General features: G+C 33.8%; 1 protein-coding gene across 1 annotated transcript in view; it reads right to left on the reverse strand.

Moving 5' to 3' along the window:
- Positions 1 to 728: 728 nt before the first annotated feature.
- The window catches only part of LOC119838360 (lachesin-like), a 56,786-nt gene continuing 42,941 nt past the window's right edge, over positions 729 to 14,573 (reverse strand). The window contains exons 5-10 of the mRNA XM_038364282.1: positions 14,189 to 14,317; positions 10,149 to 10,286; positions 4,712 to 4,861; positions 3,856 to 3,945; positions 1,569 to 1,670; positions 729 to 857 (exon numbers count right to left, since the gene is read on the reverse strand). Coding sequence (XP_038220210.1) covers positions 838 to 857; positions 1,569 to 1,670; positions 3,856 to 3,945; positions 4,712 to 4,861; positions 10,149 to 10,286; positions 14,189 to 14,317 — 629 coding nt within the window. The 3' untranslated portion in view covers positions 729 to 837. The remainder of the gene's footprint in view (positions 858 to 1,568; positions 1,671 to 3,855; positions 3,946 to 4,711; positions 4,862 to 10,148; positions 10,287 to 14,188; positions 14,318 to 14,573) is intronic.

Below are 14,573 nucleotides of genomic sequence, written 5' to 3' on the forward strand. Positions count from 1 at the left end.
ATAATATTTAAACATACTAAAAAGGAAGGTGGCCAAATCATTAGATTATACAATTTTTCTAGGTTTTGTTTTAATAATTATAATAAATAATACTTTTGTAAACTTTTTTAATAGAAACTTTTTAATAAAAACTTTTTTAACTTTTTTAGAATAAATATTATATTATTAGAAATCTGACAGTATATTTGTTCTGATTTCACGTTGCTATGGAGCGGTTTTATGATATGATTTTTGTGTCAGGAAATAGAACGGTGGCAGAGAGTGACATGGCATACTTTTTACCTCGGCAAAACATCTAATTCCCGAGGGCATTTCATTTCACTACGAGGTTGAATCCACGGTCGGAACTTTAATTTTAGTATTAATATCAAGAATGCTTAAAGAAATAATTCTGATCCATGATAATTTGACCACCTGCTGAAAAGGACCAATAAAAAAAAACACACAAAAGGATCACATTATTTTGTCCAATATTGTAATATTATCGATTACAATTTATTCATAGTCCTATGCGTTTCAGGTCATCACTTCACAAAACAGTTCACTGCATCACGCCGCGCGCCAGCCACGGCCAAGGTCGTCGCAAAGTTGGCGATCGCCTCAGCGTCGCAAGTCACGTTGAAGATCGCAATGGCCCATGTTGGCCCAAGCGTTGGCGCATCGCGCTCAGCATCACGCGAGGGAGGGGAGGGCGGCGAGGGCGGGGAGGGCGGCGAGGACGGCGAGGGCGGCGAGGGCGGCGAGGGCGGGGAGCGCGGGCGCGGGGCGCGGGGCGCGCGCGCGCGGCGGCGGCCACGCGCCCGCCCACGGCGACTCCGCGCGCCCCCCGCTCGACGGTCACATCGTCGTTATCATTTCTATACCCAATACAACAAAAGTTTGCTACTCAACTTTCAACAGAAAGGATTTCCCGTGTATTAGCTTTCGCAAGCCTATCCCTCCTATATCCCTTCCAAGAATTGAAGACATGAAATAACAAGATACATAAAATTCCAAAGTACTCATAACATATGACGTTCTTATTTATTTTACTTTAACCAAAGAACAACATCTTTAAAAACATTAATTAGTCAATTCATCATAATTAATAAGTTATTTTATTTACTCAATCGTAATTTCCTATTACAGTAAAGTAAGTACCAGTTCAGAGTTGCGTTTCCACTTTAACTTTACACTAACGTCTGTAATTGCAAATTATTTGATTATTATAATACTTTGGTTCAATTCTAACTTCGCAGTTACTTTGAGATGCAAATTGTAGACAACATTCAAATATTAAAAATCCAGTAATTTTTACAATGTTCTTTGCAAATACGTTTTCTGTTAAAATGGAAAAATGAAATATAAGGAAAAATTAAGCTTACTTGCATAATTAGTTGATTTGAATTTGATTACGCTGATAATTAAAATGAAACTTTATTTCGTTATACATATAAGAATGAGACATTTTCTCTGTAAAGTAATTTCCTACTAATAAGCTTATCATTATTTATTTAGAAATACACCGATAGCAGGACTAACTCATTGTCTACTCTGTACTCATAAATAGTCATAGAACAAATGGTTACCAAGGTTCTGCATTTGGTGCTGGCTCAGGACCACATACGTGTCTTCAAGAGCGGGGTCTTCGATCACCTCGCGGTGAAGCTTCTCTAAATGGCTGTCATCATCTACATCAACATTATTCGTATTAGTTGTTAAGGAAACTACATAATGAAAGAGTGTTTGCCATAAATAAAAATGGGTTTATTTTCTCACAACTAACAACTTACTCACAGTACAAAAAAATAGTACATTTTATTACAACAATAAATTAAGTGTGAGACAGGTAGGTAACAACATGTATTTTTGATCATCAGGCTCCCACTCCTCACTTAATTGGACCACACTTCCAATACGAATTAATGTATTTGATCCAATACAGTAAAATTCGTCATATTCTTCGGAATATATAATTATTTATTTGATATACTCCTAACTACTATAAATTTCCACGATAAACGGACTGTCTGATACGAATTTTTGTTTTTATTTGATCTAATAATTTCTGAATTCAACCAACTAAAAAAACAAACTCCACAGCTTAACTAATAATGTGGTTACAAATATTATATACTACAGCATGTACCCAATAAAATTCAAAATTGCATTAAAATAAGATTTTTAGATACACATGAATTCTAAAACCATTATCTTTCTCCATTGAGTTAAAAGGGCTCAATCTAAAAGCCCATACATAAATATCAAATAGAGAATAAAAGAGTACCGCTTTAGCAAAATGAAGTGTTTCGTATAACTGTAAAGCGCATAAAGTGGTGCCGTATTCACGTATTAAGCAATTAGCGGCACAAAGAAAGCGGACATTCGTACGAGCTTAACGTACCACATTAAATATGGTACGCGGAACGTGTCTCTCGGATTTTAAATTTATATTTATAAATAAAAATGTATGTCGCGCTTAATGATACAAATCGTTTTTACGGCCATGAACTGGGACATAGTCATGTAACTAATGCGCAAATGTACAGATGTTGTTTATGTTTTAACGTTAAAGCTGCTAAATGGATTTTGACGTATTTCGAGAAATAGATAAAGGAATTTACGACTTTGTCATATAGGACGCGTTCTTAACGCGCGTCAGGGCGGTTCATAACCTTTTTCATATTTAAACAAACGCTCATATATTACAATTAACGTAACATTCATTAGTCTAGACACTAGCTCTTGGGGAGGCTCTTCACTGACTTACTTATCGTAATAAATATTACATTATTAGCGGCATAATAATAGTCTTATGAAGATATAAGTTATGGGGTAGGTATTTTAATATAATATTATATTATCAAAAATGACTTTAGTAAAGTAGATGTCAAGATAAATTAAAAACATATGACTACCATCGCCCATGAGCATTTTCAGAGGCTTTGCTGATTTAACATAAAAGATTTAGACGATCAAGTGTCTTTTTCAATCATTTAGCTATTATTTTAAATATACAAAACTAAATTGTTGTTTAAAACCTCAATATTGTGAAACTCTTTTTTTTTTTTTATAGTGGGGAAATCTTGCATAGATACCCACGGCCCCCGGGGATGGAGCCGTGGGTTATGTCGGATTCTTACCGACCAAAACCCCACTGTGTTCCGTCGAGCCACTTGGGTGAGGGGGCCACGGGAGCTGGTTAAAATTCATCCGCGACAATATTGTGAAACCCTGCGACACGCTGCGTCAAAAGAAATCGCATTTTCCGAACAAATAACGATACGCTTATAGAATGCGTGTTTATCGTAAAAAGGTTCACAATTTACGCTTCCAATATGTTAAAATATTTCCTCCTTGGAGAGCTGATACTCTTGTAAACCGTTCATCTGATACTTTCTTTAGAATTCAATTGGCAGGGGAGGTGTTTGATTATTTATTTGACGCTTGTGAAATAATAAGACAGGGGAAAATTGCCGTTATTGGAGTCGGAAGTTACAAAATCATAACTGAGTTAGTACAAACTCACTTGCTATTAGTTCTTTGTATGACTCGGCACTAAACGAATTTAAAAAGATGACTTAAGAATAACAAAGGAGCTAGAAGTTTACCCTCATTTTCAACCGACTTCAAAAAAAGAGGAGGTTATCAATCAATTGGTTTTTTTTTTGGCTTTATTACCTCAGAAATTTCGAATGGGTGAACCGATTTTGATGATTCTTTTTTAGTTCAAAACTGGTGCCTCGACCACAGCGGTTCTATTTAACTTTTGTGTGATTTTGTCAATTTGAAGATATTTTAGTTCTTGTTCATAATATTTGTTCTTCGAAATAATTTAAAGTAAACCCACTGAACCTTATACACAACAATACTTACAAGGAAGCACTGTTGTTGTTGTCGGTGGCGGGGTTGTGGTTGTTGTAGTTGTTGTTGTTGTGGTCGTCGTCGTTGTTGTTGTTGTGAGCACTGGTAAATGTGAAAAAAAATATTTGTAACTTCAACAATAAATTATGTTAGCACACACATCACTCTCTTTGATAAGCTTTTGGTATTGGTAAAATTGTAGATAGTATTTTCTTGTGTTTGATTTCACGCGAGTATTATACGTTTAGAAATTAAAAACTTTTTAACGGATTTTAAACGCGATTTATTCATTATATTATTAACCCGAAGTTTCGAACACTTCACAGCGAGCGTGGTCACGGAGTCTCCCCGTGACCACGCTCGTTTAAAAAGTTTTTAATTTCTAAAATTGTAGATATTTTTCTGTTAATATCTAGCTTTAATGAATTATAAAATCCATATCACTAGGACTAAAGCAAGTCTGGAATATTGTTAAATCATATTATGTTTACTTAAATCATTCCGAAATTCATTGTTACTTTATAATATCTTGTTCCCATCATCTATTGAATTAGTAGTTTGCTGATACGTAGACTACATACCACCTTAACGACAGACTGCTTAGTAGCCATAGAGAGTGAGTTATAGAGTGCTGTACCTGCGTAAACAGGCGTGGACTGTTTTTCTATAGTAGAAATAGAAGGAATATATTAATAATAATAATATAACATACACATAATAATATATGTATATTATATTAATTGATTTGTGACGGTTACAGTTGTTGTCGTCAATGATTACGTTGGAGATGGTGATGACGACGACTATGATGATGATTATTACTATGACGAAAGTGATGATTATGATGACGGATTGTCAATGAACTCACTGTGCAAGAAGACGTCAGCGTGCGCCTTGCCGGCGCTGTTGTCGGCGTGGCAGCGGTACGCGCCCGCGTCGGCGCGCGACACCCCGCCCACCGCCAGCGACAGCGTGTGCCGGTACCCGCGCGACACACGGCTGATTGTGTACTTCGATCCTGTGGAAACCGTGGGCTTATATGCCGGGGTTGCTGGCGCATGTGGGTGGAGGTGACCACTTAATATATGTTGGTCAAAAAAATTTAAGTATCAACATACCAAGTTATATTTTTTTAACACGCATGTGTTTCATTAAATTAATTTAAACGATTATACGATAGCATTTGTATGCAGGGTCCAGAATATATTGTGGCAAATAGTAAATGAAGTATTCGTAAGAACTACATTTTTGTTGATAATTACCTGGTGATCTGTGATACCGGTTAATACCCATTTCAGACAGCAGCTCCTCCACCTCCAGCTAACTTTTGATAATTCTTTATGTATGTATTTGTCATGTGATTGAGAATTGTGAGGAGAAATAAATGAATGATTTGTGTGGAAGTTTTATACGAAAATAGTATCTGAACGAGGAACGATATAAAATCGTTTTTTTGAAAATATGTAGCTTTCCTTTGACTGTGCAGACGAGGCCGTGGGCGGACAGCTAATTCTCCATAAAATTGCAAAAAATCCAATCCTTATTTTAAGCGAATCCAGTGCAACAATGGTGCAACACAAACAAACTACCCATTCCCCCTTCAAAATTATACTCCTTAAATAATACACAAGTTTGTCTCTAAATCATTCATCGCATTCGCAGATAGCAGAGCGAGTTAAAACTATCTCAACTGAACTCGAGTTGGGATTCCGAAGTTTTATCTTGTTTCACAATTCAGTTATGGTTAATTGTTTTCGGCGTAGTTTTTGTTCCGTCGACTTTATAATTTATGCAATTAGCGTGTCCCGATTTCGTTATATAATTATCACCGCCAAATCTTTGTTTAACGCTTTTTGTCTTGTTCTATGAATTTTATAGCTAAAACGGTTATCTCGGCAAACGCTGTCCTGCCTTACTCTTCTCATTTAGGGATATGAAAAATAGATGTCGTCTAATTCTACACCTACCCGATGTATACACAAAATTTAATAACAATCGGTTCAGCAATTTCAGAGGAGTATAGTAACTAATACAGTGACAAGATAATTTTGTATAAATAAAGATTATTTACAGTTGAATGATTAGAACTACCAATCCCGTACAAAATCTCTGGGTTTCGTTTGTGCAAATAACTTCCAGTCACTCCAAATACCGACATAACGCTGTCCTGATGCGATCGTGCGATATGTAATTGGCCTTTGTATTTTTATATATTGTAATATAATATATTGAATATTATATTACAATAGAAATTCATTGGCGTTTCAGTTTTCTACATTATTAAATAAAAAGGTAAACAATTATTTATTTATTCAGTACATGTGTTTGTTACTAAGCTTATTTTAATGGATTATTTTCTGCCCTTATGTATATTATAACAATAAATACTGTTAACATTGGGAGCGCGTGAAGCCACGCGCAAGAACTAGTTTAAAGGAAATTAATCCTTTCCATTAATATAACTCCTATATAAATTTTGAACATTGATATATAGATTACATTGTTAAAATTACAATAATTTTTTTTAAATGACGTAAATACATTCAAAGATTAACACTTTCAAACACCTTTTATATTATATTTGAATAATAAATTAAATACATAGCTCTTCTTCTACTGAAATTAGATATGAGTATAGTTAGACTAACAGTATAAACATTACGTTAAATTTAATTATTATTTCATTAATTTTGCCCTCAATCAACTCTACAAGTGGAATAATTAGTTAAAATTTAACTAAAAACTGCCTAAGAGAAACTTAGTAGAAATCATAAAACTATTTTACGACTGTATACCAACTCATAAAATAACAAACTCATTAAACATATTTCATTAAAAACCGGTAAACAAAAAATTCTAACGACATAAGACGCTAACAATGTTTCATACTACACTACCATCGTCCTCAAAGAACATTGTCATAACATGGTACTAATCATAAACTTTAATATCAGCTGTCATAATTAAAATATTTCACGCTGCGCAGATCTTGTCATGAAAATGCAAGAAGCTATTTAGTGGCTTAATGAGTTTTGTGGAAGTTAAAGGGTATTCTTTAGTTCACTTCAGAACGTAATTATGTTTTCATTTACATGTACTATGAAGCTTTTGTCCAGAACGTTCTACTATAAAATAAATAGTCTTTGTAGGGACTGTATTTCCTGGTTCGCAAAGCGTACGAATGTGTTGTTTCTATCAAAATAATGATGCACTATCTGTTCTCTAAGTTTATTGTAGAATAAATTTAACACAGTCCACGTTCATTTTGTAATGGAAATTATTTAATGCATCTTTACAGGTGAAACATTAAAAATTAAATGCCAATTGATCAAATATTTTCTACTATTCTTAATGATGGTACGTGCCGCGTTGCGTAGCTCGCGCGCTACGAATGTAGCATGTGTATCGTAGACGCTACGATAAGCTAAGCATAAATTTAAAAATGAACTCTTAATTACTATCTTGGCGCCAATTTATTAAAAATTTCGAAGTACGTACGTCGTCTACATTTATGAAGTGTGTCAAATAAAATTAATTAAAATATTTATTCTGTTTTCATATTTGATGTGTAATTTGAGTTTCTCAACAATATTAATGAATACGAACTGTAAACAAGGCTTTATAGAGACTCTTGATACAGTTCACGTCACGGTTAGCTTAAAACGTAGAAAATATTTCAGCTAAATAAGTTTTGATGCGTGAAATCGTATCAAATTGTGAAACAATATTTATGAACTTTAAGGGATCTCAGATCTTAAATCATATTATAACTTTTATTATTATTTTTTATTGATATATTTATATAACTTGACTTTAGTAGTTCTGTATCTGGAAAAATCCCTAATTCAAACGCGATGTAGTTTTATGTCACAACTCTATCCATATCATTTTCATTTTATTTATATCCATGTATTAGTAAATTTATACCGTAGGCGATAATAACATTTATTCTACTTTTTATATAAAAATAAAAATTGCAGCGAAGCAGTGGATGCTCGGTGGTTCAAAAATAAATTTGATGACATATTGGATTATGGCTCGAATCCTCATAGGAAGCCCATATTCCTGCCGTGAGCACAAGGACAAGGTAAGGGCATAATGCATGATGTTTTTTAAAATATTGTTTATGAATTTGACAATACTTATTTCTGCAATGTATACCAACACAATACACGTCAAACAAAATTAACAAGTCATATAACCACACCAAAGTATACGTGTTAAAACTACTAATAAATTTGAGTAACAGTCCTGCCCCCGGATATTTAGGAGCCAACAATAGTTGAGGCAGTGTCGCACAAAGGCTTCACAAATAATAGCATGTTTGGAACAGTTGCAACGTACGGTTTATAGGCGGGCGGAATTTCGTTTCTAGCTTTGATATGTTTACAATTTGCTTCTGTTAGATGTAGTCTTATTAGAGTAATTCTCTTTAAAATTGAATACCACATATTCCAAGACTATCAAATCATATCAAATTGTGAAACAATATTTATCAGTTGTAATTAAATTTTGACGACCTGATGAATATTTGTCGTAGTTATTTTAAGGCATCATGTGGCAAAGATTAGAGTTATTATATTAGAGTTGAATATCTCGCATGCAACTCCCTGTATTGTCGCGAAGTGATATTACCATCAACAAAAACTACAATAAAAACCCAAAGCAAATCTATAAATTGGTTTAGTCGCAATGTCCCGAAAATATATACGCGACTGCAATGCTTTACGAAACTCCACAGCCGAAGTGACGTGTATATCTAAAATTTGGCCACGTTTCAGTGAAAGCCAGTGCATCCGATATTGATATTCAAAACGAGTATATAACGAGGTGGCTTCATATCAATCATCTGGGTGATTGGCGCGAAGCCAGCCTTAGATGACAAATGGACAACCGGCCGTCGTGACTTTTGTATCTATTTATATGATTGTTATTTCTTGGATGAACTTAGTAAAAAAATTATAGTAAAAACGTTTTGGAGCTAGCCTAATTTCGACAACATTTTTTGTTGTTACAGACAGTCGAACGTAGATTCAGTTTCAGATTTTTTATTACAAGAAAACAATAATTTGCAATTGTTATTCTTAAATAAAACACGGTGTAATAATTTATAGGTACCATCTAATAAACATAACAATAACAAATATATCCAACAACTAATAAATATATTATACCAATCTTAACACGCATTCCTTTATATCCAAGATACATACCTACAAAGGATTCCATCCGTCTCAAAATACACTCCACTATGCCTACCTACTTCGTCGCGTCATGTTATTCGAAACGTGTTTAATTAGCCTGTTTGTTGGAGCATGCACTTTCTATAATAGATTAGAGATCATTACGGTGCAAGCGTCCAATAATCACTGCTAATACGTCAAGTCATACGTAATTCAGCCGTCTACGTGAGATATTCTGCTCAATGTCTGGTAGATGTGAGGAATTAAATATATATACAAGCACTAGAACAGGGGTCATATAGTGGTCACGAACGTCAATAAAAATCTCAGTTATATATCACTTAATTATCTGAAATATGTGACTGTTCCAGGTTAAAAAGAATAGCACGATTTTAGAGGGTTGTAATTTATGGGCTTACATTAATCGGGTTCAATGAAATTAATTGCGTCATAATTGATAAATATGTTATACAAATTATTGTAATGCTTATTAACAAAATTATGTTATTATATAATTACGTGGAGCCGACATAATTTGCGTGCCCTTTGTGATCAAAGTATTCAATTATTGTTTCAATTAGTATTTTTGTTACTGTTTGTACATATTAATTATCAAAAAGATTTATTTCCTAGTAATAAATATTGTTTATTTTAAAACACTGTAATTCGTGTGAAATCTATAAATGTGTGTACATCATAATATAGTAAGCGAGTCGACAGTTTATGTGTAGTTTAAATTAAACCTAATTAAAACCATCTTACCAGTTCAACCAATCATGCGTTTTGTCGAAGTATATCGTTTCACAGTTTAACGGTTACTATAGATTATAATAGATAATGAAGTCTATAGAAAAATAATGCGTTAAATTGTACATTATAGAAACTAAATAGTAATTTAGAAAAATTAAAAAACATGTTTTAGAAATTACGTTAAAAGTGCTTTATTCATTTTATTACATATCCGTTTTTGAAAACTTTACAGTGAAACCGACATAGATGAACTGCAGATGTGTTGGTATGATTTAATCGCATTCAAATTCCATTACAGAGGTTTTAAATTTAACATTCGCATAAATCAAGTGCCAAAATATAATTATAACATGTATAATAGACAGTACATACCATTAACAAGCCTCTGCTCCCCGTTAAGCACCCAGTAGGTTACAGGAATTGGATAGGCTTCGGCGGTGCACTGCAGTGTCACTGACGTTCCGGAGAGTGCTCGGATCGCTACCTTCCCCGTCCATACTGATGGTGCAACTGGTGGGAAACATTATGCTATTTTATTGCTTATTTATTTTAATTGTTTATCATGTGTTTAAAAAATGTAAACATAATATCATTCATACTAGCTTTCCCTACCCGTCTTTACCCAAGCAGTTTAAGGAAAATATAGATAGTCCGCGCATAACTACCATTCCCGTGCGATTTCCGGGATAAAAACTGTCCTATGTACTTTCTCGGGTTTCAAAGTATTTCTTTACGACTTTTAGAAGATCCTTATAATAGTGCAGTCAAGCACACAAACACTTCAGTTTTATATATTTAGTATAGATATTATACATAAGAACACGTATGTAATGTTTACGGGTAAATAATATTCAAGTGGTTATATGTAGATATATAATTGTGTAGTTTATTTTGTCTCTAGATTAATAAAACGTATACTCTTCATTCTTTAATAAATATTATATTCAGTTTCTTATAATCGTATAAGAACATCGCACGAATTACTAAATATTGACGATTATAAATCAGGATTATTACGATAAACAAGGTCCGTATATTATATGAAAGCACAAAATATAAAAGCTTGGTTTACGTTTCGTTTCAATACAGATACATGTAATAAGCTTCAACTTGACCTCAGCTTGGCACAAACCTAGATTCACAAAGACTGAGATTATTTTCAAACAGAGTAATGTGGCTTTATTTTTCTGCTATGCTTTATTCCGTTTTAATTATAATACTGGCACACAAATACTTCTAATGAAAGGATTTTCGTCTCATTAACACGTTAGCTGGAACGCTTGAATAAGTGTTTGCGGATTGAATTGTTAATGTGTTAGACATTACGTTTTTTTGCTTAATTAATAATGAATAAGTTGCATCAAGCATTTTGTACCATTCTTCTAAATGAAGGTTACCCTCATCAACTCGCGGTGTGGAGGATTTTTTTTGGGCTACTTTATATTTTTCCATTTTGTCTAAATCGTATTTTTATTCAGTTATTTTAGGGTCAGCCCCGACAGTCATACAAATAGACAAATATTTTAATTATGACTGTTAATATCTGACATAAAAGTGGCATTTTGCGTTTCTTTTCTTAGTTTGATAAAAAAACTCAATTTCTGTATTACTTAATAATAACTTTATTTTATAGATAAGAATAGTATAGTTAAATAGTACCAAACCAATTGATCAGATTATGTTGCAGACTTTTCATGCCCTTTAGAGCTTACAATCCCATTTTTAACTGTCGAACGGTAAATTGATAGGGAAAGATTTAAGATTTGATCCAAAGAAATCCGTTTTAGAAACTTCCCTTTCGCTGTTGATGAGGGGATAAAATCAATGAGTTTAAGCTGCTAGCGTTACGTCCGCGGCATCGCTCGTGTAGTCAAAGGAAATTCCGAAGGAAATAAAATGTTTCATCGCGGTAAAAATCAAAAAATATTTATTATCACTCTATCTTTCTAACTCACCATCATAAAATCAACACAAAATCGTTAATGCGTCATCACAGAATGACAAACAAATAAACACACTTACATATTTATAACCTTAGTATGTCTTACCTGTACTAAAAATACTAGATTTTTTAAGAAAATAAGAGACTTTTGTAAAAAATTATACGTATGTATACCTAAATTATTAACTGATCCAACAAAAACATAAATAGTATCAAAATAATACGTAATTGCAGAAAAACATACACAACCCAACCTTTGAAGACGGTCCAACAAGCTAACGTGAGAAAATACCTTTTGATTTTTAATGTCCGAAAAATGTTAACAAACATAAACCTTCGCCCAATTTCATAGCCAATAATTGTGAAGAACCGCAAAGATAAGTTTGTTGGTCCGGTACACGTTCCGGACCGTTGATCCAAGCGATTAATGAATGAGTAACTAATGTGGTTAACGAAACATGAAATACGAGGATTAATTAGACCCTTGTCAATTACGTCGGGATTTGCATTTTTATCCGACTGTCGGCGGGGTGTTATTATGGCGTCCTTTGGAACTGATGGTAAATATTGAATTGTAGGACTTCTCTTTGTGTTAGTTACAATTTTTTATTGTGAATGTCAGCGTATTAGCATTAGAGACGGCTTCCTTCCTATTTGTCGAGCGGTTCTGTATTAGATACAGTCTGCATTGAGTCTATGCTGAAACCATTGTGATTTACGTTTGCTTATAGAAGCTTATGAAATTTAGAATGACGAATGAAATAGGATAATTTTATCCCGGAAGTCCTATGCAAACGGGAACTAGAGCTGTGTTGACTAATTGTGGGTTTTTCGTTTCACTATGCGAGCGAAGCCGGGGGTGAAAAGATAGTAATGGAGAAAAGGCGGAAATATAAAACCTACGCTACTATTTTAGACTCTTACGGAATAAGCACACTACATAGTATAAAACAAAGTCGCTTTCTCTGTCCGTCCCTATGTCCCTGTCGGAGTTTAAGTCTTTAAAACAACGCATTTTAAAAAGGCTTTTAATTGGGCCAGTTCGCACCGGGGAAGTACCACACCCCCACAGAAAACCGGCGTGAAATAGTGGCATGACACTGTGTTTCGTACGGTGGAGTGGGGGAGCCGGAGGCCCGTTTCCTTTTCCTCACCCGTCCCAATCCATTCCTTCTTTCCAGTCGTTAATCCATTCCTTTTCCCTTACCCCAAAAAAGCGGGCAGCGCATTCGCACCCTACCTTTGCGAATGTTCATGGGCGGTGGTGATCGCTTACCATCAGGCGAACCACCAGCTCAGTTGCCCGCTATGACATAAAAAAAATATATATAGAAGATTTCATCTCCATTTAATTAGCTCATATTAATATAATTTTGTGTGATTAATCAACTGTATCACGTTCGTTGTACGATGATTTTATTGACGGCGTGTTTCAACGAATATGCAGTATATCTTATACCTTTAAACGAGAAATTCTTGTATATATATATATAAATATATATTTGGAATCTCGGAATCGGCTAAAACGATTTTCATGAAATTTAGTATATAGGGGGTTTCGGGGGCGATAAATCGATCTAGCTAGGAATTTTTTTTAGAAAATGTCATATTCGTGTTTTATTAGTGTTTTTTTTTTCCTGACATCTATTGGTAAATAATAATACTAAATTTGCTTCGTAGATAGCTGGACAACTGAAATAACACATAGGCACTTTTTATACCGATATTCCTACGGGATACGGTTACGCAGCAGGCTTACGCGGTTTCAACCGCGGGTCACAGCTAGTTTATAATATAAAGAAAGAATTTATATTTCTCACAGAATATGGGAAATAATATAGAGTATGTGTTGTTAAAAGACTGTATTAATTATAAAAAAAAATAATCGGCTTTGAGATGGTCAGAACTAGAATAAATTTAAATAAGACCATGCAGCAGGCACCATCTTCCGAATTAAATAGAATCATAAAAATCGGTATATCCAATAAAAATATATTTTTGTTTGACTATGAAATGTTACTACATAATCCAATAATATAGCACTAATCCGCCCTGGGTTCGCCCGTGCATATAGTACTATATCCCTGAGGTATCATGTGCCAATCAAAAACAAACCAACTTCTCAGATCTCTATCATTAGCATACATTCTATTAAGCTTTTCCGGTGTGTTAGCTTTAATTCTTTGAATCCGAACCTAAATCTTTCTTTTCCTACCCCGCAACCCTTGTCAATGCTCTTTTGGTCGGGAAAGGACAATTATTTCGTATTTAGTTTGTTAACAAAAAAAACATAGATTTCCTAAAACGTAGCCCACATCGACACATAATAGATATATATTTTAATAGTATAACATTAGAAAAACAATTATTTTTTAAGACTGAATAATCATTTATCACATTGGTTACTGCAGGTAATCTATCCAGAACATATCTAGAAGTTGTGAAATTGCATATAATAAAATCTACTTACACATAACATTCAGTAGTATTCTCTTGCTGACAGACGGCGGAACTCCATTCGTTGCGATACAGAGGTATGCGCCTGACGTTGTCCGTTCTACAGCGGTAAGATTTAGCCATTCACCGCTCGATTTTGATACTAGAACAAAAAAGTACTGAGTGTATTATTTTATTTAACTTATATAGGTATGGATATCTCAATATCTTTACAAAAATACGTACCTACTCAAACTTAATGTTTGTTTAAATTGAAAAATATTTTAGAAAGAACGTCTCAAAAATTTGATATAATTAATGATTGTACAGCATATTGTAATATTTAATCTATTTGTTGCTTATTCATATATATTGCAAAATTATGATCGTAACATATATAGTTTATTAATGCATATCGT

The sequence above is a fragment of the Zerene cesonia genome, unplaced genomic scaffold (genome assembly GCF_012273895.1).
Source record: "Zerene cesonia ecotype Mississippi unplaced genomic scaffold, Zerene_cesonia_1.1 Zces_u002, whole genome shotgun sequence".
In the NCBI taxonomy this organism is placed as follows: Eukaryota; Metazoa; Arthropoda; class Insecta; order Lepidoptera; family Pieridae; genus Zerene; species Zerene cesonia.